The following is a 23,346-nucleotide window of genomic DNA, read 5'->3' on the forward strand; positions in this document are numbered from 1 at the left end:
AGAATAAATAGCCAAAAAAAAAAAAAAAAATTTAAAGCATCCAGAAATGGCTCTACAGTAAGCAGAAAGAAATGAGGTTTAATGGGAGTTTCAAAAATCTGAATTTGCACCGTCTGTACATAGCCACATACTAGATGTCATACCATTTTGTTTGTTGTGCTTTTTTTGTGCTAAAGTTGGATAACAAACATTTGCAGAACTTACATATAAATTCTTGTCATAAGTGGAAGTGTTCCTGAAGTACTTAAAGGGGATAAAGATACACAGCTTCTTTATTTGCTTTGAAAAGAATATCTAATGGGTACACAGATTGGATCCAACTGATTCTTTTCTGTAATTCCAGATGGAATTATTCAGAAGTGCTACAAAACCTAAAGGTTTTACTTCATCTGTGAGGACAATATGATGGCAGGGAGGGTATATGCCTCCTCTAACACTATAGGCTAGGGTTGGCTAATATAAAAAGTCAGAGCTCATAACTCTTGACATTTTTTGCACCAGGCTACCTTATTGGTATTTATAGCAAGACTCTGGCCACACAAGGAATGTTATTTCTTAATCCAGCTGTAACCTAGCAGTTCTCAGTTTGGGGGGCTGGGCAGTTTTGCCTCCCAGGGGATGTTTGGCCATGTCTACAGACACTTCTGGTTGTCACAGCTGATGTCCAGCACGAGGCCGTCCTGTGCGCCGCCCAACATCCCGCAGTGCACAGGAACAGCCACCCTGCCACCCAACAGCGAGTTTACCTGGCCTGAAATGTTCGTAGTGCCAAGGCTGAGAAACCCTGCTATAGGTAAAGCCAAAGCTTATGGCTGTAGAGAAGTAGCTCAGATATAGCGCTTTTCCTCCTGAATTGTGTTCACTTGCTAATTCCTTACCTGTTTATCCCATTACAGGAAAATTAAAATATCTTTCCATTTTTGTATGAAAAATGTGATATTTCAATTAAAATGCTGTAAAAGTATTCTTTGTGCCAGTTTGAAAGCTCAGCTTCTTAAGATTTTGTCAGTCCACATGCAAAGTCACTCTCGTCCTCCTCTGTATAAACTCTTTGGTAGCAAAAGGTGACAGATTATGTTTTATGCTTCCTTTCAGCATCAAAGGCAAAAAAACCATCTCAGTTTTCTGGGAAAATAACTGTTAAAGCAAAGGAAAAGAGTTATTCTAAACTTGAAATACCATATCAAGCAGAGGTTTTAGATGGGTGAGTTTTTCTTTAAAATAAACTTTATAACTTTTTATTAATCAGTAAATTAACTTTTTATTAATCAGTAAATTCATTGATCTTAGCAAAAGTAGTAGCCAAATTCACATAAACTCCATGGAATCCGTGTTGAGAAGAACAACTTCAACTATAAAGGAGAAAAATCTCCTGTATTTTGTTTATTTTTTTTACTTTTTTAGAAGAAAGAGGTAAATGGGCTGATATGATTTGGGCTTAAATGAAGTCTTAATGATTCCGTAATACAATAGAAAAATGAATCTGTGATTTTTAAATCATTTGAACCATTTCCTTTCTGTAATTCTTTTTGTAACATGCAAGTGGCTATGGCTTGTTATTAAAGTATATTGTCACTTGAAACAAAATCATTTATATTCCTTTATAGACTCGTTAAAACACTGTTCTAGAATTACAGCTTTTTATAAATGGGCAATAATATATGTAGTTCATTTTCTAATTATACTTTAACCAATAATAGTTTAATGTCCAGCATGGCAGGGACTCCATGTGGTCAACCACTAAAATGTTTATAGTCTTAATTCTCTAATAACAGTCCTAATGCTGAACGTAAATTATTACTCACAGCGAAAGAACTTGGATTTTAACTTAACACGTGGAAATAGAAATAACTCATTTTGTTTTTGTTTTTTTCAAATAGTTATTTGGGATTTGATCACTCTGCAACACTGTTTCACATCCGGGACACTCCTGCTGACCCTGTGGAAAGGCCAGTTTACCTTACTAACACTTTCAGTTTTGCGATCCTCATTCATGATGTGTTGCTACCAGAAGAAGCCAAAACAATGTTTAAAGTATGTCTGGGAACCCTCATACTTTTAATTTTACTGATCTGCCAAGCAAATGATGCTGACACATTGTTTTTTCTCTCCCGTCATTTCCTAGGTTCACAACTTCAGCAAACCAGTCTTAATTCTTCCAAATGGATCAGGATACATCTTTACTCTGTTTTTTATGCCATCCACATCATCCATGCACATAGATAACAATATTTTACTTATTACCAATGCCTCTAAGTTTCATTTACCTGTGCGGGTATACACAGGTTTTTTAGATGTAAGTATGCTATCTACCTTTAAAATTTAAACTCCCTATACATCTTTTGTGTTTTCAGCTACTGTCAGGCAATCGTGTTGCACACACTTAAATTTTGCTGTTTCTGTGCTTTACAAGTTGTCCTAATTCCTCCCTCGTCAGTACTTACAAGATTTTCACCCTCCCAGCAGCCATGTCTCCTCATGATGCAGTTGACTCCTCTAGTTACGCCTCTATTTAGATCTTTTCCACATTCCACTTTCTCTTGGTTTTGCTTTTAAACTGTCATAGTCATGGGGAAGCTAAAAACAAGCTAAGTGGAAGAAAGATAATAAGCAGGGAAGAAATACTATAGGGCGGGTGAAAAGGAAACTATGTAGGGAAGAGATGACCAAAACCAGGAAGTGCAAGAATGAAGAAGAGAACCAGATAAGAAAGAGGGAATAGGTGGGAAAGACACAGCTGGAATAGTCACCTAAATATGGCAGGAAAGGAAATAAAGGTCTTTCTAGTACAGAAAATAAGCCAGGGAAAAAAATCCAAACAAAGCTGTGCTTACAATTATCAATGAAAGAAGTTTAGATAAGAAAGAAAACTGATAGGAAAGATATAAAAGAAAAAAAGAAAGTGAAAACATAGAAATGTAGTTCTCCAAAAAACTAGCATCAGTAAGAATTTTAGAGCTGAAGGGACCGTCACTATTATACCACTCCTTCTGCATTTCTTTTGCTTAAATGATTACTGGTGTGTAGCTGCTTTCATGAATGTGTGATGTTTGCTGAGACTGAGGACTTTTTGCCTAATTCTCCAGGGCTCCACTTAACCTCACCTAGCACTTTAGTTTCCTGCTGCTTTTATGTGCCTTCAGAGGAGAACTAGCAATTCAGTAGAGGCCATGAGTGTTTTCATTTCTGAGTAATCAAAATATTTCCATTGTGCAAAGTTCTTAATTATATATTATGTATGCGTATATTTACATAAAATATAGGAACCTTAGTATATCTTAATACAGTTATTTTTCTTGATAACATTCTCTTACATAAGTGTGACTTTACATTTAATCTAGTTCTTTTATATCTTTCCAGTACTTTGTATTACCCCCCAAAATAGAAGAACGTTTCATAGATTTTGGTATACTGAGTGCTACAGAAGCAAGTAATATTTTATTTGCAATTATAAACAGCAACCCAATTGAGGTAAAAAAGAAAATTGTTTTTATTCTAACTCACATTTAAGGATTTTATGCTAGTGCCGCAATAATCACTTTCATATCTTTCTCTTTTTTAAGTTGGCTATAAAAAGTTGGCATATCATTGGAGATGGTTTATCAATAGAACTCGTAGCTACTGAAAGAGGCAATAGAACTACAATAATCTCAAGCCTTCCAGAGTTAGAAAAATCCTCTTTATCAGACCAGTCATCAGTAAGTTAACTTTTTTATTGTTTCCTTAAACTTAGATGTAAACCTCAAATAGAAGACTAGTCATCATAATATTTTTATGAGAGCTGCAGTAGCACTGGCTATTTGATGTTGAAAGGACCTTATAGGTATTCTACTTAAACCCCCTCCTTTCATGGTGAGAGAGCACTTGAGACTCAAAGGAGTTAAGTTGTAACACAAGTGTCCTTACAGGAGAAATTCCCATGGGTAGTAAACTAACCCTGTGTTCATTGAATTCACTAGGCAGAAGAGATAGCCCTGCACATTGATAGAAGGTGTTTTCAATTATACAGTAATATTTCTGGTCAATTCTGTGTACTGATTAGAAGAGAGTATCAGTGAGGCAAACATCGTTTGGTGGATCTCTGTGTGAATCTCCCTATATACTTTTACTCTATCTTATGTACAGTTGGTCATAAAAGAGCATGAAACAAGAGTAAATGAATATAGCAGTCTAAGCCCTGATCACTACTAAAAAGAGAACTTGGAGTTTATACCTACTCAGAACAGAATTAGTAGAATCACCTTGTACGACTTCGAAGGAGCAGAACATATGTCATCTGTAGGTTAGCATAGAACTTCTTGTGGCAATTTTACAAAAGGAAAAGCAAATGTCCTTATGCATAGAGGTTACTGACAAATATGCTTCCATGGAATGCCGTAGGTCATAAAAATTGGCTTAAACATTTAAACATCTCCCAAAATAGGTTTTTTGGAGGACAATCTGGCAGTATATACCACTCCTGGCAATTTTTCCCATGGAAGTAATTTAAAGAGCCAAAAGCTGTGAGAATGCAGATGTTTGTGATAGCATTATTAATAATTCCAAATAACTGGAAACAGCCAAATGCATAAAGTCATGATTTTATGATTGAATATTAAAGCAAATAAAAAGCTGCAGATACAATTGTCTGTAGAGATTTGGAAAAGGATTTCTGAAAACGTGGGAAATAGTACTAAATAATGTGTATTCTAATTGCAGTTGTGTGGCATTCAAGCTACATAATCAGATATTGTGGTCGATATATGGGTGTTTGCATTTTAATAATTTATAATGTTTTAAATTTGATTCATAAATAAAGCCTCCTTTTAAAACAAAAAGAATATGCCCATGAGAAGTAATATTTGTCACCCCAGCCAAGGTTTTATTTTTAATACAAATAGAATGCTGAAAAAGGATAATAATGAGACCAGCCATTAATGTGTTCATTTCAACAATGAAGTTACAGTAAAATTGTATGTATATCTAATCTGAGATGGTTGAATTATACTGTTTTTTATAAGACATTATAAATTAATAATTTTAGGACTCTGGATCATTTCCTCATACTAAATAACATGTGTTAACACTTACTACTTAAATTTGAGAGGTCCACTCAGTAACATGAAGCCTGCTTGAAACTTTAGGGTTTTAGAATTAGGTTTTATATAAAACTGTATAAACACAAAAACAAGGGACAGAAAGATGAGATCACTGTTATGAACACTTACTTAAAACAGGAAGTTGTAGTGAGTTGCCAGCTTCAAAATAGCAACTCCACAATATGTGTTTTTTTAAGTTTGTAATGCCTAAACTTTCAACTGCTTTCCACCTGTTTTCCAAAAAGCCAAACCTGTGAACTAAATAAGCATCCTGTTCCTTATGAAACACACATTGCCAACAGCTCTCTGTGCTCTTCAGACACATGCTCTTATTTGGCTGGTTAGAGTCACGATGAAAACGTTAAAATTGCACAAAACCAACACAGAAATGCTTATAAAAGGGGGAAAGTGAGTATGTTTGGCATATCAACATTTGTTATTTTGAGGTAAATGTGAACTCTAGGTAAACTATAACTACTACAAACTAAAGTACAACTTCACAAATTGAATTTCATGTTTTTTGGAAGTATCATGATTGAAAAGGTTAAGTGCCAGAAACATCAGCAAATAGCTTGAGAAAACAAGATCCACATTCTCCTTTCTTTCACATTTTTATTGCTTAACTTTTCCTTCTTTCCATGATTCTTGATGTTTCCATATGATCCAATCTCAGTGGATCTGAAGACATGGTTATTAAAACATGACAGAGTTAAATTCAGAACTTGAAGCATAACCAACTTTGTATTAATACTTGTGCCCTAATGCAGCCAAAGGGTTAGTGGAAGGCTGTGTCCCTCTGCTGCAGCCCTCACCCGCTTTGACCCTGCACGTACACGGTTGGGGTATGAGGACCACACCCCTCCCCAGCTTTGCAGCTGAGAAGTCAGCTGTTCCTCAGGGAACTAGTTTTCTCAGTGGCCCATGGAATAAGTATAGTAGATAAACATCCAGGGATGGGCATTATTTTGAGATATTTGTATGTGATGATATGGTAATTCAGTGTTACACTGGTACAGGTTAGGATTTTGAAGTCAGTTTATCACTGTAGCTTTCTTTTCCGTTTTAATAGAAAACTTCAGCCAACAAGGCTGATGAACTATGTCATTTCTCCTACATACAGGTAATATTAGCTTCAGGATATTTTGCAGTGTTCAGAGTCAAACTTACTGCAAAAAAACTGGAAGGGATTCATGATGGGGCCATACAGATCACAACAGACTATGAGGTAAGGACTTTATTTACAGGGATTCATGTCAATGGCGTCTTTCTGAATAATTCAGTCTTTTTTTGTTTTTATAGGAACACAGAGAACTAAGTTTACTCAGAAGGTTACAGTTTACCATTTTCATGCCTTAAGAACTGAGCTTTTGAGAATAATTTACAGAATATTGGTGTTTATTAGCTCATAGTTTTCTGATAAAACCCAAATCTTTTGACTAAAAACAACTTCAGAAAAATGCATTTGGCACATTTAGAATTGCTGTTAGAAGCCTGCTTACAAATAGTTGTAGCATTGCACAGACCCTGACTGAAATTCCTGAGATAGGTCTCTCTCTTTTCTGAGGTCATAAATATCCTCCTGTGTAACATTTCCAAAAAGGAAGATACAATCAGGAAATCACATCTTAATTTGAGTTCTCACAATCATATTTACATGTCATTCTAAGTCAAGGAACCAAGTGAAAATCAGTGAACTTTTTAAAGGCTTTTTGTGAGGTTTGACATGTTGCATTCAATGAGACTTTGAAGAGACATATTTCTGCCACACCTAAATATTTTGATTTATTATTTCAGAGCTCTTTGCTGAAGTCAGCAACTTGCTACCCTTGTTCTCCTATCTGTTCAGTACATACAACCCCCGCATGGAAGAAAACTAATTCAGAATAAACAGAATTGGTCATTTAATAATAAATGATATGTTGGGAGTATGTCAAATTAATTACCTCCAAAAATAAGGAATCCACATTTATCACTTTTGATGGGAATAAGTACATTTCATATCTTAGCAAAGTATCAGTATCTTTGTGAATTGCAAATAAGAGTACGAGTTGAGATTCAAAATCTGGAACGTTCAACTCATTTTTTCAAATTAGGTTGATGTTAATTTATTGCTGAGTACAAAAAGTAGAGAGCTATGTAACTTTAGAAAATGCTGGATTTTTCATTCATTGTTTTAGGAGAATAATTGAACTTTACTTTTTAAATTAATAATCTACAGAATAACCTATATTATGAAAAATCTGTTCTTCATTCCTTCCCCATTGTTTGGTCTTGTTTACCATGTTTTCATCGAATCCCTGAGAAGTACATGGAAATTTATTGTATTTCAGTGCATTTTATGAAGTACATGGATAGATTAAACAGTATCCATGGGTGATTTTAATTTTGCTTATCAGTTGGTTAATGCTAATATACATCCCAAGATTGGTTCTTTTAATCCCCCAAAATAACTGTCCCCCTGCAACAACTGTCGTGTCAATCGCAGACTTAAACACTCATTTCTCTGTGGTTTGCTTCTTCCCTCCACAGATCCTAACAATTCCCGTGAAAGCTGTGATCGCAGTGGGTTCTCTGACTTGCTTCCCAAAGCATATGGTTCTTCCACCTTCTTTTCCAGTAAGACAGTTAATTTGTAGCCTTCTTCTTGCTAATTTTTTTTCTCTTTGCCTTTACCTCTATGTTCCTAGAATTCAACAATAAAGTCAGTTACTCTTTATTAATCACTTATTTTAAGGTAAGACATTGTACCAGCTTCTTTAGGAGACATAAAGAAGAATAAGAAATAGTCCCTTCTCTCAAAAAGTTTTCAATCTAGAATGAGAAATGGGTCCATGATTCATAGACGTAGAGCAGGATGTAGAAATTGCCCTAAGAGGTGAAAAATAACATGCTATGAAGAAAATACATATCTAATTGATGAAGGTGCCGTGTGAATTGGCTTGGAATTTCTTCTGGCAGGGGTAGACAAGGGGTAGCAAGAATAACATTCAGGGCCCAGGGAACAACCTGAATAGAGACACAGGCAGCAAAGTCTGAGATGGCTTTAGGCAGTGGTGCGTTGTCCAGTTTTACAAGAATGCAGGGAAGTTTCAAGAGAGAAGATGGAATGGTACCTTGGAGTGATAGCATGAAAAAAATGCAGTGCACTTAAGTCCATGAAAATCTAAAGTTTTTGAGCAGAGGCTGGACGTCGTCAGAGTTAAGCTTTCAAGACTGGCTCTCTGGCAGAAGTAAATGTAGGACACGTCTGGGAGTAGCAATAGTGTGCCTGGAAGCCAACCCAGAGACTCTGGCCACGGTCCACAAGGAAAACGTCAAAGGGAGGTTTGAGCTTAAGGCGTTGGCAGAGGCAGTAAATCTCTTTCATACCTCCACGCCTTTGCTGCTCATCTGCCTTGGCTGCCCTTCCTCCTCTCCTACCTTCAAGAACTCCTACATGTCTTTCAAGATCCAATTCCATTGTCCTCTCCTCTCTGAAGATTTCTTCACTAGATAGTACTAGTTATTTCATGTGTTCTTCTGAAACAATTTGAGATTACTTCTCTTGCAGTAAGCCTCACATTGTGCTGTAAATGTTGCCTTATGTGTTGGTCTCCCCAACAAGACTCTGAGATCCGGTGGGAAAGAGATGAGGGATCTTATACCGAAGTAGCAGGTATCTAGTAGATAATGGGTGGATGAAGGAACAAAATGATGAAAAAGAGAACATAGGCAAGAGACATTTCAGATAAACCGTTTGAACTGTACTTGAATATCTTGAGGAGGTCATACTAATGGAAACAGGTATGGGTAGGTAGGTAGATAGAGGACTCAAGAATGTGACATAGAGTTTGAGCCTGGAGAACAGGGAGGAAAGGAACGAGGAAACCAGGAGGCCACCTTTTGCAGGAAGATAGTGTAGTCGATTCAGGACGCCTTGGAGCAGATGGAAGTGTCTCTCAGCTGTGGTAGGAGACCTGACAGGTTAAGAGAAACAGTACATTGCAAAATCTTAACGCTATATACGATAATACCTAAATTCAAAATTTAGCCTCTTAAATATAAATTAGCTTCAAATATAAATTTGAATTAATAGGTTCAGCACACCTAAGTTTGGGTCTTAATTAAATCTTTGTCTTCTTATCATTCCACTTTGTACTGACTATACAGAACTCTTGACTTCATTATTTATCCAAAAGAACCTTCAATTGCCTTTTCAATCCATGATCTCCTTGATCCCTGCATAAATCCTGGAAGGGAATAATTCAGTAGATGACTAAGTGAAAGGCTCATGGACAGAGTAAATGAGAAGGCATCTATAAAAACAAGGTGTTGGTTTTGCAGTACTTCAGATTAAGCCTTCAGGTATCTTCAGATGGCTTATAGGATCAGATATTTGCTTGGAATTACAAATTAACTTGATAATTGGTCTTAATCGGGCTGCTGTAACAAATTACCGTAGATTGGGTGGCTTAAACAATAGACGTTTATTTCTCATGGTTCTGGAGGCTGGGAAGTCCAAGATCAAGGCACCAGCAGATCTGGTGTCTGGTGAGGGCCTACTTCCTCGGTTTGCCGATGGGCATCTTCTCATTGTATCCTCGCACAACCAAAAGAGCAGACAGGGAGGGCAAGCTCTTGTGTCTCTTTTAAGGGCACTAATCCTGTTCATGAGGGCTCCACCCTCATGACCTGATCACCTCCCAAAGGCCCTGCCTCCTGATACCATCACACTGGGGGTTAGGATTTCAACATGTGAGTGTGGGGGAGCACACAGACATTCAGCCCATAACAGTCATGAAATTCTGTAAAATCTCTTATCAGATGGAGACTACTAGAGCCAAGTGATGAAAACTTGGTACTTAAGAATGAACATTTCAAATAACTCACAGTTTAATACTTCGTATTTGAATACCATTGTAAAATGAACTTCTGTATCTGTTACCTCTTTTGATCCCCACCATACCCCTGAGAGACAAGACGTGGGCACAAGAGTAGTAGTTATTACAGGTGCATGAAGACCAGGTAACTGCCGGGAAGACACAGCTGGTTGGAGGCCAAGCTGGGACTCAGCATAGGCTTCTGCTTTCTTCTCTTATGTTCTTATCCTCACAGCAGCGTCCCCACCCTCTAACATCTTTCTACTCTGGTTAGACTGTAAATGATGAGTGTTAGTCTTAACTGCACCATCATTCAACTCCTTTTACTGTTCATTTTCTTCTTTGTCTTTTTTTTTTTTTTAAACCTTTATTTATTTATTCAGCTGTGCCAGGTCTTAGTTGCAGCACGCAGGATCTTTTAGTTGTGGAATGTGGGATCTAGTTCCCTGATCAGGGATCAAACCCAGGCTCCCTGCACCAGGAGCAGGAGTCCTAACTGCGGGACCACCAGGGAAGTCCCGACTTCTTTGTCTTTCAATACCAAATATTAGACCAGCAGGTCTGATCATTTTAGAGACTTCTTCAAATGACTAGGAATCAGGTTATAGGATTCTGGTTCTGTATTCAGACAAAAGAAAGTAAAATATTATAATATTCTTATTGATGATTATTTGAATCATGTAATTTTTTATTTAAAATCTGGTACCCTGTCATAGGGAGAAGCATGCAGCTGATAAGAGCAATCATTGGTAATTTAATGATTTAATCTGTATGGTGTTTTAATATGATGCTTGATAACGTGTGTTTTTTAAAAACGTCTAATTTCTCTTTGGCACAAATAGTATTTTTCTTTTATAAAGAAAATAGCTTTGGATTTTAGAGTTCAGTTATTTCATCCTGAATTTGGATACTTTTAAGGCAACCTGGCCTTGGTATAATCAAACCTTTCTTAACAAACTGACAGTGACTGCTTCCTTTATTCAAAGCTAGCTCTGTACCTTTGTTAGTATGTGAACATTTTTACTTTAATTCATTTTTACGAAATTGCAGAGATTTTTCCTGCTAATTTATCTGTAATAGGCCATAAAAACAACAAAATACATATATTTGGAGGAGGGGCTCTGGTTACAAATTTAAAGTTTATCAACTTTTGAAAATTCTAAATATCCTTTGAACTTTGGTTTCCTAGAAATATGTCTGTCAGCTCTAAAGTGTGTGTTCTGAAGAAAATCTACCATTTACAGATGAGTTTGTTTGTTTTCTTCCTTCAGGGGAAAATAGTTCATCAGAGTTTAAATATTATGAATTCCTTCTCACAGAAGGTAAAGATCCAACAAATACGATCTTTGTCAGAAGATGTACGATTTTACTACAAACGATTACGGGGCAATAAGGAAGATTTGGAGCCAGGGAAAAAATCAAAGGTTTGAAAATGTTATATTTGCAAAAATCCCCATCCATTAGTCCTTTGTTATTGTGACCTTCTGTGGATTTGGGATTCATGGTTCTCCTGTGCCTCTTTATAGATTGCAAACATTTATTTTGATCCTGGACTGCAGTGTGGGGATCATTGCTATGTTGGCTTGACTTTTCTGTCCAAATGTAAGTTATCTTGCCATTCTCTCTCATGCCCTTCACTCCCTCCCCAGAATACTCTTTAATAAAAGGCGGCCACTTTTAAAGCCCATCCCTATCTCTTGATGCTATAGAAATCATTTGAAGGGCTGACTACGTCATACCATTTGTCTCCTTGGTTTAGCTGAACCCAAAGTACAGCCTGGTATAGCCATGCAGGAAGATGCTTGGGACGCTGACTGGGATTTGCATCAAAGCCTGTTCAAAGGATGGATGGGAATAAAGGAAAATTCCGGTCATAAGTAAGTGGTTTTGCTTCATTTAAGTATTTGAGCTGTCTTTACCAGTATGAAACATGACTTTCTAAAGTTATTCTTATATTAGGTTATTTTATTTCCTGTAGGTAAGAAAATATGCCTAATCTTCAGGAAATTATAATGAGGCATCTTGAATTGCCATTGTAATTGTATATTTCTCAGAAGTATGCACACTACCATTTTTGTCTTTTTTCCAGTGTTCTAGATGCTTCCTTAAAGTCAAAGAAACTCGATGAAGTTGTCCTTGTGTAGGATAACTTCATTGTTTACCTTAGACACATCCATTTGCATAAGAAAGAAAGTTTCTACCTACCACTGACCTCTGTTAAAGGCTAGGAAAACACTTTCTGGGTTTAACCTCACAGGAGGAGGAGTGTCTCTGCTCCTCCTGAAAAGAACTGCTTCCTCCCTTTCCAGAGCTGAGTTGTTAGGGGTGCCTGGCCCGTTCACATGGGCTCAACCTTATGTCTGTGGCAGGTAGAAAATGTCCCAGCGGCAAATCAGTACCGCATCTGGATTCAAAAGCAAAGACACACTTCTGTGGCAGTATAGAAATTTGATCTTTCTGTGTACTTCAGAAGAGAATTTGACTAGCAAACTGATGAAAACTGTTCTCCATTGGCTGATTTGAAATGTATTTGTCAGTATCATCAAGATCTTCCAATTTGTAGTACTGTTAAGATTTTCAAGCCATGAATGATTAAATCTGCAGGATTCTATTTATCTGAACTATCTGCTGTGAAAAGTTCTCTTAAGGCAAAAGAGAGTTAAATTTTAACTTTAAAATGGTTAAAATTAGTACAGAGACTACTTCTAATGAACTCACTAAGAGAACACTAATTCAAACACTCCTTGGCCCTCTGCAGTTCCATAGCAGACATTGTAAGGTATAGGTCGCCTCCACAGTTTAGCATCCAATTATGAATAAATAACTTGCAGTGCTGCCCTAGGTTCATCTGCCAAGGAACCTCTTCACGCCCCACCCCCTGAAACCCCTGCTTTCCTCTCTGTGAGCCTAGTGTTTCACTCCTAAAGACCCAGGCTCCCTGCCTGCCCTGTGCCACTGTGTCCCAGTTGCACAGTGAATGTGGCATTTTCCCTGCCCCTGCCTTTGTCTTACTTTCTCAGCATGCATGTTACAGAGAATTTGTTACTCGTCGTACAAAACCGGTACTCTCACCAATATTAGGGTGTCATTATTCAGTAGTCTTATAGGATACAACAGGCTTCAGTGTTTGTGCTCAGGCACCTTACCCCCATTTATAATATTGTTTCCTTAGGGAATGTGCTCTGAGTTCTTAACAGCTGGCTTATAAATACTCATAAGTAGGGAAATAGTCAAATGAGGCCCTGAAAATTGCTCTTAACTATATATATCTGGACAGAATCCTCATATGTGTTACCTCTTCAACTGATGTCTTCATTGTATATCAGGATTTTGTTTTGTTTTTTATCTCAAGTGGGGAAAAAGCCATATGCCAAGCAGTGCACTGCCTTCTTATTAGTTCTACTGAAAATATTTGCCTGCTGTTGGTGTCTGGATCTTTCCACTAAACATGCAAGATCCTTTAGGATCCCCATAACATCATGTTATCTGAATATCCCTGCCTTTTCCCTTTCGTATTCAGTATGTAAACGATGCTGTACAGGTGATCAGTGATACTTTGGCAGATCTTTGTGCCAAAATAGAGACATCTTCATACATGTCTCTATGAAAAGCATAATTAAATATTAGAGCAAATAAAATTTCTCAAGTACACAAGCCTAATAGAATTTCCTGTATTCAGAAAACTCAAATATTTCATTTTGTTACAGTGACTTACAAATTGTTTTTCTAGATTGAGCGCTATATTTGAAGTAAATACAGACCTTCAAAAAAACATACTGTCAAAAATCACTGCCGAGCTCTCCTGGCCATCCGTCCTCAGCTCACCCCGTCACATGAGGTTTCCCCTTACTAATACAAACTGCTCTTCAGTAAGTATTCAGAGTGACATCAGTTCTGGGAAATCTGTAATAGGGTTATGAAGTATCTGCTCTTTTTTTTTTTTTTAACATCTTTATTGGAGTATAATTACTTTCGAATGTTGTGTTAGTTTCTGCTGTATAACAAAGTGAATCAGCTATACATATACATATATCCCCATATCCCCTCCCTCTTGCGTCTCCCTCCCACCCTCCCTATCCCACGCCTCTAGGTGGTCACAAAGCACTGACCTGATCTCCCTGTGCTATGCGGCTGCTTCCCACTAGCTATCTATTTTACATTTGGTAGTGTATATATGTCCATGCCGCTCTCTCACTTCGTCCCAGCTTACCCTCCACCCCCCCACCCTCCCTGTGTCCTCAAGTCCATTCTCTACATCTGCGTCTTTATTCCTGTCCTGCCCTTAGGTTCATCAGAACCATTTCTTTTTTTTTAGATTCCATATATATGTGTTAGCATATGGTATTTGTTTTTCTCTTTCTGACTTACTTCACTCTGTATGACAGACTCTAGGTCCATCCACCTCACTACAAATAACTCAGTTTCGTTTCTTTTTATGGCTGAGTAATATTCCATTGTATATATGTGCCACATCTTCTTTATCCATTCATCTGTCGATGGACACTTAGGTTGGCTGCATGTCCTGGCTCTTTTAACGGTGGCAATCTTTCACTTACTGTGTCTTTACTTTGTTTAAGGAAGAAGAGATTACGTTAGAAAATCCTGCAGATGCTCCTGTCTACATTCAGTTTATTCCTCTGGCCTTATATTCCAACCCTTCTGTCTTTGTAGATAAGTTAATATCAAGGTAGGCATTGCTGGTAGATTATCAAAATGTTTTCATATTAGCAGTGAATTATTATTTTACACATTTAAAACTTTATTTCAGCTCATACAGTAATAGATTGGGCTTAGAGAAATTCTGCATCTGTAATTTAAGTTGAGAGAAGGTTCTGGGGAGAGAGAAGGATATTATATTAAGCATCTAGAAAAGCTTCCAGTTTAAGACAAGAAAAAAATAATACAGAACTCCTTCCTAAAATCTCATAAAGAGGAAGCAAGTGGTGGAGCCTTTCAAATATTTTAGTTTTAAAAAGTGAACAAAATATTAACTGTAAATTGTAGCTATTTTTTGAAGGCTGTTAATCTGATAACATTGATCTCAAAATCTGCCAAAAGATAAGCACAACCTTAGTATTTATAACCCCTTTAATTATGATGCTGTTTACAAAGAAATATGTGTATGTTTTTTTATTTCAGGTTTAACTTAAGTAAGGTGGCAAAGATAGATTTAAGAACACTAGAATTCCAAGTCTTCAGAAACAGTGTAAGTATTCAAACTTCATACTATTCCAAGGAAGTAATTCTACAATATGATCAATGCAAATGTGAAAGAAAAATATTGACCATCCTTAAATTGGCTGAAGGGCAAGTTACTGAAGAAGTCAGAACGGTCTAGTAATTATTTTAGAGGCAAAAAGCCCCAGAAGAATGGGTGGGATTTAGATTGCCATGAGACACCCTTAATAGAAGGTCCTGTTTGTGGGCATTAAACATTAAGCTCATGAAGGTTCATGATAATGGCTGCCAGAACCTCTGAGAGTATGTAGATAAGGTATATACTGATAGATAATTTTTTTTTTTATTAAGCCTCAAAGTATTGAGCTTGGTCATTTAAATTTTTATTTTGGATACTTTCTAATAAAATTGTAAGCTCCATGAAGGCCAGACCCAGGGCCAGCTGTATTCATACTTAGCGCAGTAGCGAGCATAGTTTTAACTCAACAAGTATTTTTAAACTAATAAATGTATACATAAACTGGTTTGTTCTAGGACCAAATATTCTCTATCATACGGGCCGGGCTGAGCAGCCACTAACCACTCATGATTATATAAGAACTTAATGTGTAGGATCTGTGTCAGTCAGGAAATTAGCACTTGGAACTAAAGCCACCTGCAAACTGGCCCAAGTCTCTTGGCCTCGATGCCCTTCCTCCTGCCCAGCCACTCTCATCCAGCCTTAAACAGCCTGTTCACACCAGCCCTGCTGGATGTGGAGCCTGCAGTGATTCGGCTCTCTGGCTCTCCCTGAATCTTCGTCTGCAAGCATGTTAACCATGTTTTTTGTTTTCTTTTTGACGTATGGTAGGTACCTTGTTTCCCAGTTCTGGGTATAAACTCCTTGAGAGCTTGTCTTCTATTTATATGGTTTCCTTCCCACATTTATAATACGAATGGTGTTGGGTGAATGAGAGTAGGAATCTAGTTAATCCTCCATCATCTGAATTACTTTGAATGAAAACAGTAAACAGCCAGCTCCTTCCTCTCCTTGCTGTGAGCTCTTTTGCTGAGCACGGTCCCAGTCTGTCAAGTAGCCACGGGATGCCTTCCTGCCATGCTGTGGCTTTGCTGCTTCCCATTTGGAATAAGGGAGGTTGGCTCCTAGAATAACCATGGCTTTGTACCTACTAGCTTGGTCACCTCGACCAAGTAAATAAACCTTTCCAAACTTCAACTTCTTCACTTGTAAGTGAAGTTAATAATTTGTATATTACAAAGTTTTTGAAAAGGTTAAACAGACCAACATGGAAGCCCTTAGATGGGTTGCTTGGGACATAGGAAGCCCTCAATGAATGTTGACTGGATGAGTCAATCTGTGGCTCACCAGGTGGGAAGGAAAGGCAATACGAAGGTTTTCAGTATTTCATGAGCACCTACTATGTGTCAGCATTATGCCAGTTGCATTCACATTTATAATTTCATGTAATCATTACACTAGCCAGGCTGAGCTATTACTAACCACCCTAAGAATAAGTATCTCCCTTGTTCTGTTGGTGGTGGAAAAACAAAGCGCAGAGAGAGGAAGTAACTTGCCCAAGTTCCTACCTGTCATAACTGGCAGGGCCAAATTCAAACCTAGTTCTCTCAGAGTCCAGAACCCTTGCCCATACTTTCGTGACACATGGTCATTACTGGTTAGGAATCACTAATTAACCTGTCCAACTTGATGTTTTGTAGTTCTTGAAGGATTTGTGTCCTTTCCCATAGCTTTGTGTTTTAATGTATAAGGCATAAATTAGCCAAACCTTTATGGAATTTGTATTGTCTATTGTCTATTTTTAAGTAAATCTTAAATAAGAAAGTAATTTTTTTAAAAAGAGAAAGTAATTTTCAATGTTGTATTTTTCTTTTCTGCTGAGTAATAGGTAGAATACTAGACTGAAATTTAGACAGTCTCATATTCTAGTCCATGCCCTTCTCTTGGAATCTTTTTTACTTTGCTTTTTCCATCCATAAAGTGCCAACATAATAAGTTCAAGGTTATCTAGACTCCAAATATCTAGAAAGCTCAGTAACCAGAAATTCCTTTTACTCTGCTTTTATAAGAGAGGAAATACTCATAAGAAGTAAATGACCTAGTATTTACCTTTTTTTATCTTACCAAATCTTTAGTGGTACCTACAAGATGTAGGTACTGTGAGAGATAGGAAGATGAATAAGAATACTCTAGACCTCAGGAATTTATTCTAAATAAGAAATGCTGGAGGAGGTCTTAGGGTGAGCTTAGGATAAATTCTATCACAGTTCTCTACAGTGCTATAAAACTGTGGATATCAGAATATTTGGTCTCAGGATTCCTTTACAGTCTGAAAAATAATTAAGAATTTCTACTTTATCTCAATTTTTAAAAATTATTAAGGACTCCAAAGAGATTTTTTGTTTATGTGGTTTGCATCTATCAATATTTACCATATTAGAAATTAAAACTGAGAGATCATTAAAATATTGATTTAATTCATTTAAAATAATAATAAAATAATAATAAGCCCATTCTATTTGACATAGATAATATAAAAATGAAAAAATAGGTATATATATTTTTTTAAGAACCATTTTGTAAGAAGAGTAGATTGTTTTACATTTTTACAGAGCTCTTCAATGGCTCTCTGACTTAATATACAGATAGATTCTCCTATCTGCTTCTGCATTTGGTCTCTTATGATACATTGTTTTCGATGAAGTATATGATAAATATCTGACCTGACCTGACACATTCATGTAGTTGCAAAAAGGAGTGTCTTAATTGCCTTTTTAGTTATCATAACACCATGCATCAGTCATTTGGAAAATATTGCTTCACTAAGATATGAAGAGCTTCCAAATGTTGACACAATTCACTCTGCAGTATCCAGAAAATCATATTCATTCTTACAACCACTAATCTCATCAGGGAGTTCTTTAACTATTGGCTCTAAAGCTCACAGGGCCAAAATTCTAAATTTCGCTCAAACACTCAAATTTTACCATTGGCAACAAATGCTTCAGTTGTTTCCCTTAAAGGAACAGATGCACTTCATTTTCGTAAAAATGTCTACTAACTACTCCAGTCTGAATAACCATATATTGACTGTCAATCGTTCTTTCAAATATAAATGGTGTTGCGGAGGCAGGAACTAGTTCAGTTGGCATCTGAAACGATAGCTCTTCCAGACAGCATGGTCCAGCATGCTGCAAGGGGTGCTGCGTGCGTACTCCATTTTATCACATGGTATTGAAAAGGCACGTGCTCAGTAAATAGCCTCACCTGCCAGAGAGCAGACAGCAGAAACAAGAAGAACTACAGTCCTGCAGCCTGTGGAATGAAGACCACATTCACAGAAAGATAGGCAAAATGAAAAGGCAGAAGACTATGTACCAGATGAAGGAACAAGATAAAACCCCAGAAAAACAACTAAATGAAGTGGAGATAGGCAACCTTCCAGAAAAAGAATTCAGAATAATGGTAGTGAAGATGATCCAGGACCTTGGAAAAAGAATGGAGGCAAAGATCGAGAAGATGCAAGAAATGTTTAACAAAGACCTAGAAGAATTAAAGAACAAACACCTAGAAGAATTAAAGAACAAACAAACAGAGATGAACAATACAATAATTGAAATGAAAAATACACTACAAGGAATCAGTAGCAGAATAACTGAGGCAGAAGAACGGATAAGTGACCTGGAAGATAGAATGGTGGATTTCACTGCCACAGAACAGAATAAAGAAAAAAGAATGAAAAGAAATGAAGACAGCCTGAGAGACCTCTGGGACAATATTAAACACACCAACATTCATATTATAGGCGTCCCAGAGGAGAAGAGAGACAGAAAGGACCTGAGAAAATATTTGAAGAGATTATAGTTGAAAACTTCCCTAACATGGGAAAGGAAATAGCCACCCAAGTCCAGGAAGTGCAGAGAGTCCCAGGCAGGATAAACCCAAGGAGAAACATGCCAAGACACATAGTAATTAAATTGACAAAAATTAAAGACAAAGAAAAATTATTAAAAGCAACAAGGGAAAAACAACAAATAACATACAAGGGACTCCCATAAGGTTAACAGCTGATTTCTCAGCAGAAACTCTACAAGCCAGAAGGGAGTGGCACAATATATTTAAAGTGATGAAAGGGAGGAACCTACAACCAAGATTGCTCTATATCCAGCAAGGATCTCATTCAGATTTGACAGAGAAATCAAAAGCTTTACAGACAAGCAAAAGCTAAGAGAATTCAGCACCACCAAACCAGCTCTACAACAAATGCTAAAGGAACTTCTCTAAGTGGGAAACACAAGAGAAGAAAAGGACCTACAAAAACAAGCCCAAGACAATTAAGAAAATGGTAATAGGAACATACATATTGATAATCACCTTAAATGTGAATGCATTAAATGCTCCAACCAAAACACACAGGCTCACTGAATGAATACAAAAACAAGACCCATATATATGCTATCTACAAGAGACCCACTTCAGACCTAGGGACACATACAGACTGAAAGTGAGGGGATGGAAAAAGATATTCCATGCAAATGGAAATCATAAGAAAGCTGGAGTACCAATACTCATATCAGATAAAATAGACTTTAAAATAAAGAATGTTACAAGAGACAAGGAAGGGCACTACATAATGATCAAGGGATCAATCCAAGAAGAAGATATAACAATTATGAACATATATGCACCCAACATAGGAGCACCTCAATACGTAAGGCAACTGCTAACAGCTATAAAGAGGAAATCGACAGTAACACAATAATAGTGGGGGACTTTAACACCTCACTTACACCAATGGACGAATCATCCAGACAGAAAATGAATAAGGAAACACAAGCTTTAAATGACACAATAGACCAGATAGATTTAATTGATATTTATAGGACATTCCATCTGAAAACAGCAGATTACACTTTCTTCCTAAGTGCGCACGGAACATTCTCCAGGATAGATCACATCTTGGGTCACAAATCAAGTCTCGGTAAATTTAAGAAAATTGAAATCATATCAAGCATCTTTTCTGACCACAACGCTATGAGATTAGAAATAAATTACAGGGAAAAAAATGTAAAAAACACAAACACATGGAGGCTAAACAATATGTTACTAAATAACCAAGAGATCACTGAAAAAATCAAAGAGGAAATCAAAAAATACCTAGAGACAAATGACAATGAAAACACAGCGATCTAAAAACAAAAAAAGGCACGTGCTCAAGGGTTGAGATTTAATGAGATTAATATTTATTACTGTTTAATCAGTAACAGTGTTTTTGGTTTTTTTTTTTAACTGCAAGTGCATGGCAGTGAGGAAGACAGTGGCTACTAGGGAAGTTTGATGCCACTGCCTTGCTTCTAGCTAAAGGGTCAGCAGTTTTACCCACCATTGCTTTTGCTGACCATCAGTGCAAAGGTCAACACAGTGAAAAAGGCAAAGAACGTCTGTCGGTGTTCTGAAAATAGTTTTGACACCTGAAAAGACCTCTGAGATCCCCAGGGGTCCATGAATCCCTCCTTAAGAACCACCACTACAACAATTATTGAGAATTATTGAGGGCCTTAGTGATATCCCAGAGGCATTACAACATCCTAAAGTATTTTCCAAGTCATCAGAGTTTAAATTAGTTGTTTTGGCGAATATATGTATAATATATAACGTGTTCATCAATTACTCAGAATAGTTCATTTAAAAGGGAACCTATTTACCAACCATTTTGGAGCAATCGAAACATTGTTGTCCTAGTAGACATGGAGAGAAGAATTTTCGCTGTAGGAAAAAATATTTGCCTCAGAAGTGAGAATTAAAAAGTAGTGTGCTTCACAAAGTCTATTGACTATGAAGTTATGTTTGTAGAATCGTGCTGTTGAAGTAGATAGATCTGTATATAGTAGAAAAATCATGCAAAATGCACTCTCCTTTCCCAAGTTAGCAGAGCCATGTAGAACCATGGACATTTATACCCAAGTATTACCAACCCTTCCCCCCAAAAAGTTTAAGGTTAATGTTACTTGAAATCAGAACAGTGTAACCTTATATGTGAACTATGATTTTTTTAAAAAATAAAAAACAAATGTTTTTTAATTTTATCTGTAACTGTCGGGAAGTCATATTTTGATTATTAAACTAAGCTATTGAACTTTAAATCATCAAGTGCTTATGAAACAGTAATTATGGGCTTAGCTTTCAAAATAAAATTCAAAGATAGATTGATATGAATTGGAAATATTTTTACAAATAAAATGGTGCAACTTTAAGATCCTCCAGCTGATAGTCTGTCTGAGGGGAGGGGCAGAAAAACAGTGACTGAAAGGGGGGACAGCACCGGTAGGGCTTCGGGGTGCTGGGTGTTCAGTACACAGCTGTTTGCTTTGTGCCAAAACACTGAGCTACTCATCTCTTAGGTTTGTGTCCTTTTCTGTTTTTGTGTCATGTTTCAAAACTTTTAAAGTTAAAAATAAAAAGATCTGTACACAAAAACAAGTGCTTAGTACAAACATGAAGACTTTGGTGACCTGGGGAACAAAGCCCTTTCTGGGACTTAATGCACAATATAAAGTGTCATCATTGGTTGCCCAGCTCTGCTTGCCAGCCATCCAGCCTCTAAATCATCAGGGATAGAATTGTTTGTATAGTTGATCAATTCGAGAAACTAATACTGGGCTGTGGATGGGGTAAAGGGAAAAAAATTTTTCCAGAGAATATACTAATGACTCCTATTTGTTTACCCAATGATTCAAGGCTCATCCACTGCAGAGTTCAACAGGATTTACAGAGGGCCTCTCCCGACATTTAATTTTAAACCTAATTTTAAAACCTGGAGAAAAGAAATCTGTCAAAGTAAAGTTTACTCCAATTCACAATAGAACTGTTTCTTCCCTAATCATAATCAGGTATGTTCTGTGATTTAAGTGTGGGTTGACTTTTAGTACTTACATAGAGTCCTTTCTTGATTCGTTTCAGTATTAATATTTGCATTAATTTATTTATGAAATAGGGTATTCATTTTGCCCAGAATACACACACATACCACGCCTCATGAAAGATACCTTTGTGATTATATTTTTAGCTAAAAGACCTGAATACTGTCTTCCTGTACCACGTGTGACTCTTCAAAGTGAAAAGCTCTTGCTCCTTTTCATGTAAACATTTAAAAATTTTTCAAGTGCAAATTAAATTTAGTGTATTAATTTTTACATGGTTTATAAAGTAACAGTAAAAATTATAGATCAAAAGATTGTGCAAATTTAATGGGAGGAAAATCTGTGGTTCTTGTTCTTACATAGAAATAACCTGACTGTGATGGATGCTGTGATGGTCCAAGGACAAGGAACAACTGAGAACTTGAGGGTGGCAGGCAAGCTTCCAGGTCCAGGGAGCTCTTTGCGCTTTAAAATCACAGAAGCATTATTAAAAGACTGTACAGACAGTGAGTATTCCTATCATATCCAAGGGCAGAAATTTCAGCGTTTGTTGTCAACAGTAAATAATGCCAAAAACAAGAACAGTATTTCTACATGTGCACATGTGTACATTAGTGATGGATACTTAAGATTTTTTTTTAATTTATTTATTTATTTATTTATGGCTGCGTTGGGTCTTCGTTTCTGCGCGAGGGCTTTCTCTAGTTGCGGCAAGCGGGGGCCACTCTTCATCACGATGCGCGGGCCTCTCACTATCGCGGCCTCTCTTGTTGCGGAGCACAGGCTCCAGACGCACAGGCTCAGTAATTGTGGCTCACGGGCCCAGTTGCTCCGCGGCATGTGGGATCTTCCCAGACCAGGGCTCGAACCCGTGTCCCCTGCATTGGCAGGCAGACTCTCAACCACTGCGCCACCAGGGAAGTCCGATACTTAAGATTTTAAGAAAACACCCTGACTTGCTTTCAGAGTTGTTTGGTTTGGATCTTAAAAAATTTGAAGTGTCAGTATTCATTGCATGCCTTAAGATGATTTACTCTGAATGTGAAAAATAAAGCACAGTAAGTCCCCTACATATGAACCTTCAAGTTGCAGACTTTCAAAGATGCAAACATGGGTTTGCATGTCCCATCACGTAAGTTAGTTCACGTGTCTGGCGCACATTGTCACGTGTGTGCATCCTCTACAAGTGATTGTACTTTAGTGTACTTTACAGTACTGTATAGAGTACAGTAGTACAGTACCTTTATTTCAAGCCCAGGATGTCCAGAAGCAACCGTAAAAGCAGCGGTGAT

At 37.2% G+C, this 23,346-nt stretch overlaps 1 protein-coding gene across 7 annotated transcripts in view; it reads left to right on the forward strand.

Annotated features, from left to right (window-relative positions):
• TMEM131 (transmembrane protein 131) overlaps nt 1-23,346 on the forward strand; it is a 190,893-nt gene that overhangs the window by 133,258 nt on the left and 34,289 nt on the right. For 6 of the 7 annotated variants that reach the window (XM_057557969.1, XM_057557972.1, XM_057557970.1 and 3 more), the window contains exons 13-27: nt 1,096-1,204; nt 1,881-2,034; nt 2,126-2,296; nt 3,361-3,471; nt 3,564-3,698; nt 6,199-6,303; nt 7,608-7,694; nt 11,209-11,361; nt 11,464-11,539; nt 11,697-11,814; nt 13,668-13,806; nt 14,515-14,624; nt 15,077-15,143; nt 21,873-22,024; nt 22,418-22,560. In XM_057557969.1, coding sequence (XP_057413952.1) covers nt 1,096-1,204; nt 1,881-2,034; nt 2,126-2,296; nt 3,361-3,471; nt 3,564-3,698; nt 6,199-6,303; nt 7,608-7,694; nt 11,209-11,361; nt 11,464-11,539; nt 11,697-11,814; nt 13,668-13,806; nt 14,515-14,624; nt 15,077-15,143; nt 21,873-22,024; nt 22,418-22,560 — 1,830 coding nt within the window. The remainder of the gene's footprint in view (nt 1-1,095; nt 1,205-1,880; nt 2,035-2,125; nt 2,297-3,360; nt 3,472-3,563; nt 3,699-6,198; nt 6,304-7,607; nt 7,695-11,208; nt 11,362-11,463; nt 11,540-11,696; nt 11,815-13,667; nt 13,807-14,514; nt 14,625-15,076; nt 15,144-21,872; nt 22,025-22,417; nt 22,561-23,346) is intronic. The other variant, XM_057557971.1, reaches the window with a different exon arrangement.

This window comes from Balaenoptera acutorostrata, chromosome 12 (genome assembly GCF_949987535.1).
Source record: "Balaenoptera acutorostrata chromosome 12, mBalAcu1.1, whole genome shotgun sequence".
Taxonomy (NCBI): domain Eukaryota; kingdom Metazoa; phylum Chordata; class Mammalia; order Artiodactyla; family Balaenopteridae; genus Balaenoptera; species Balaenoptera acutorostrata.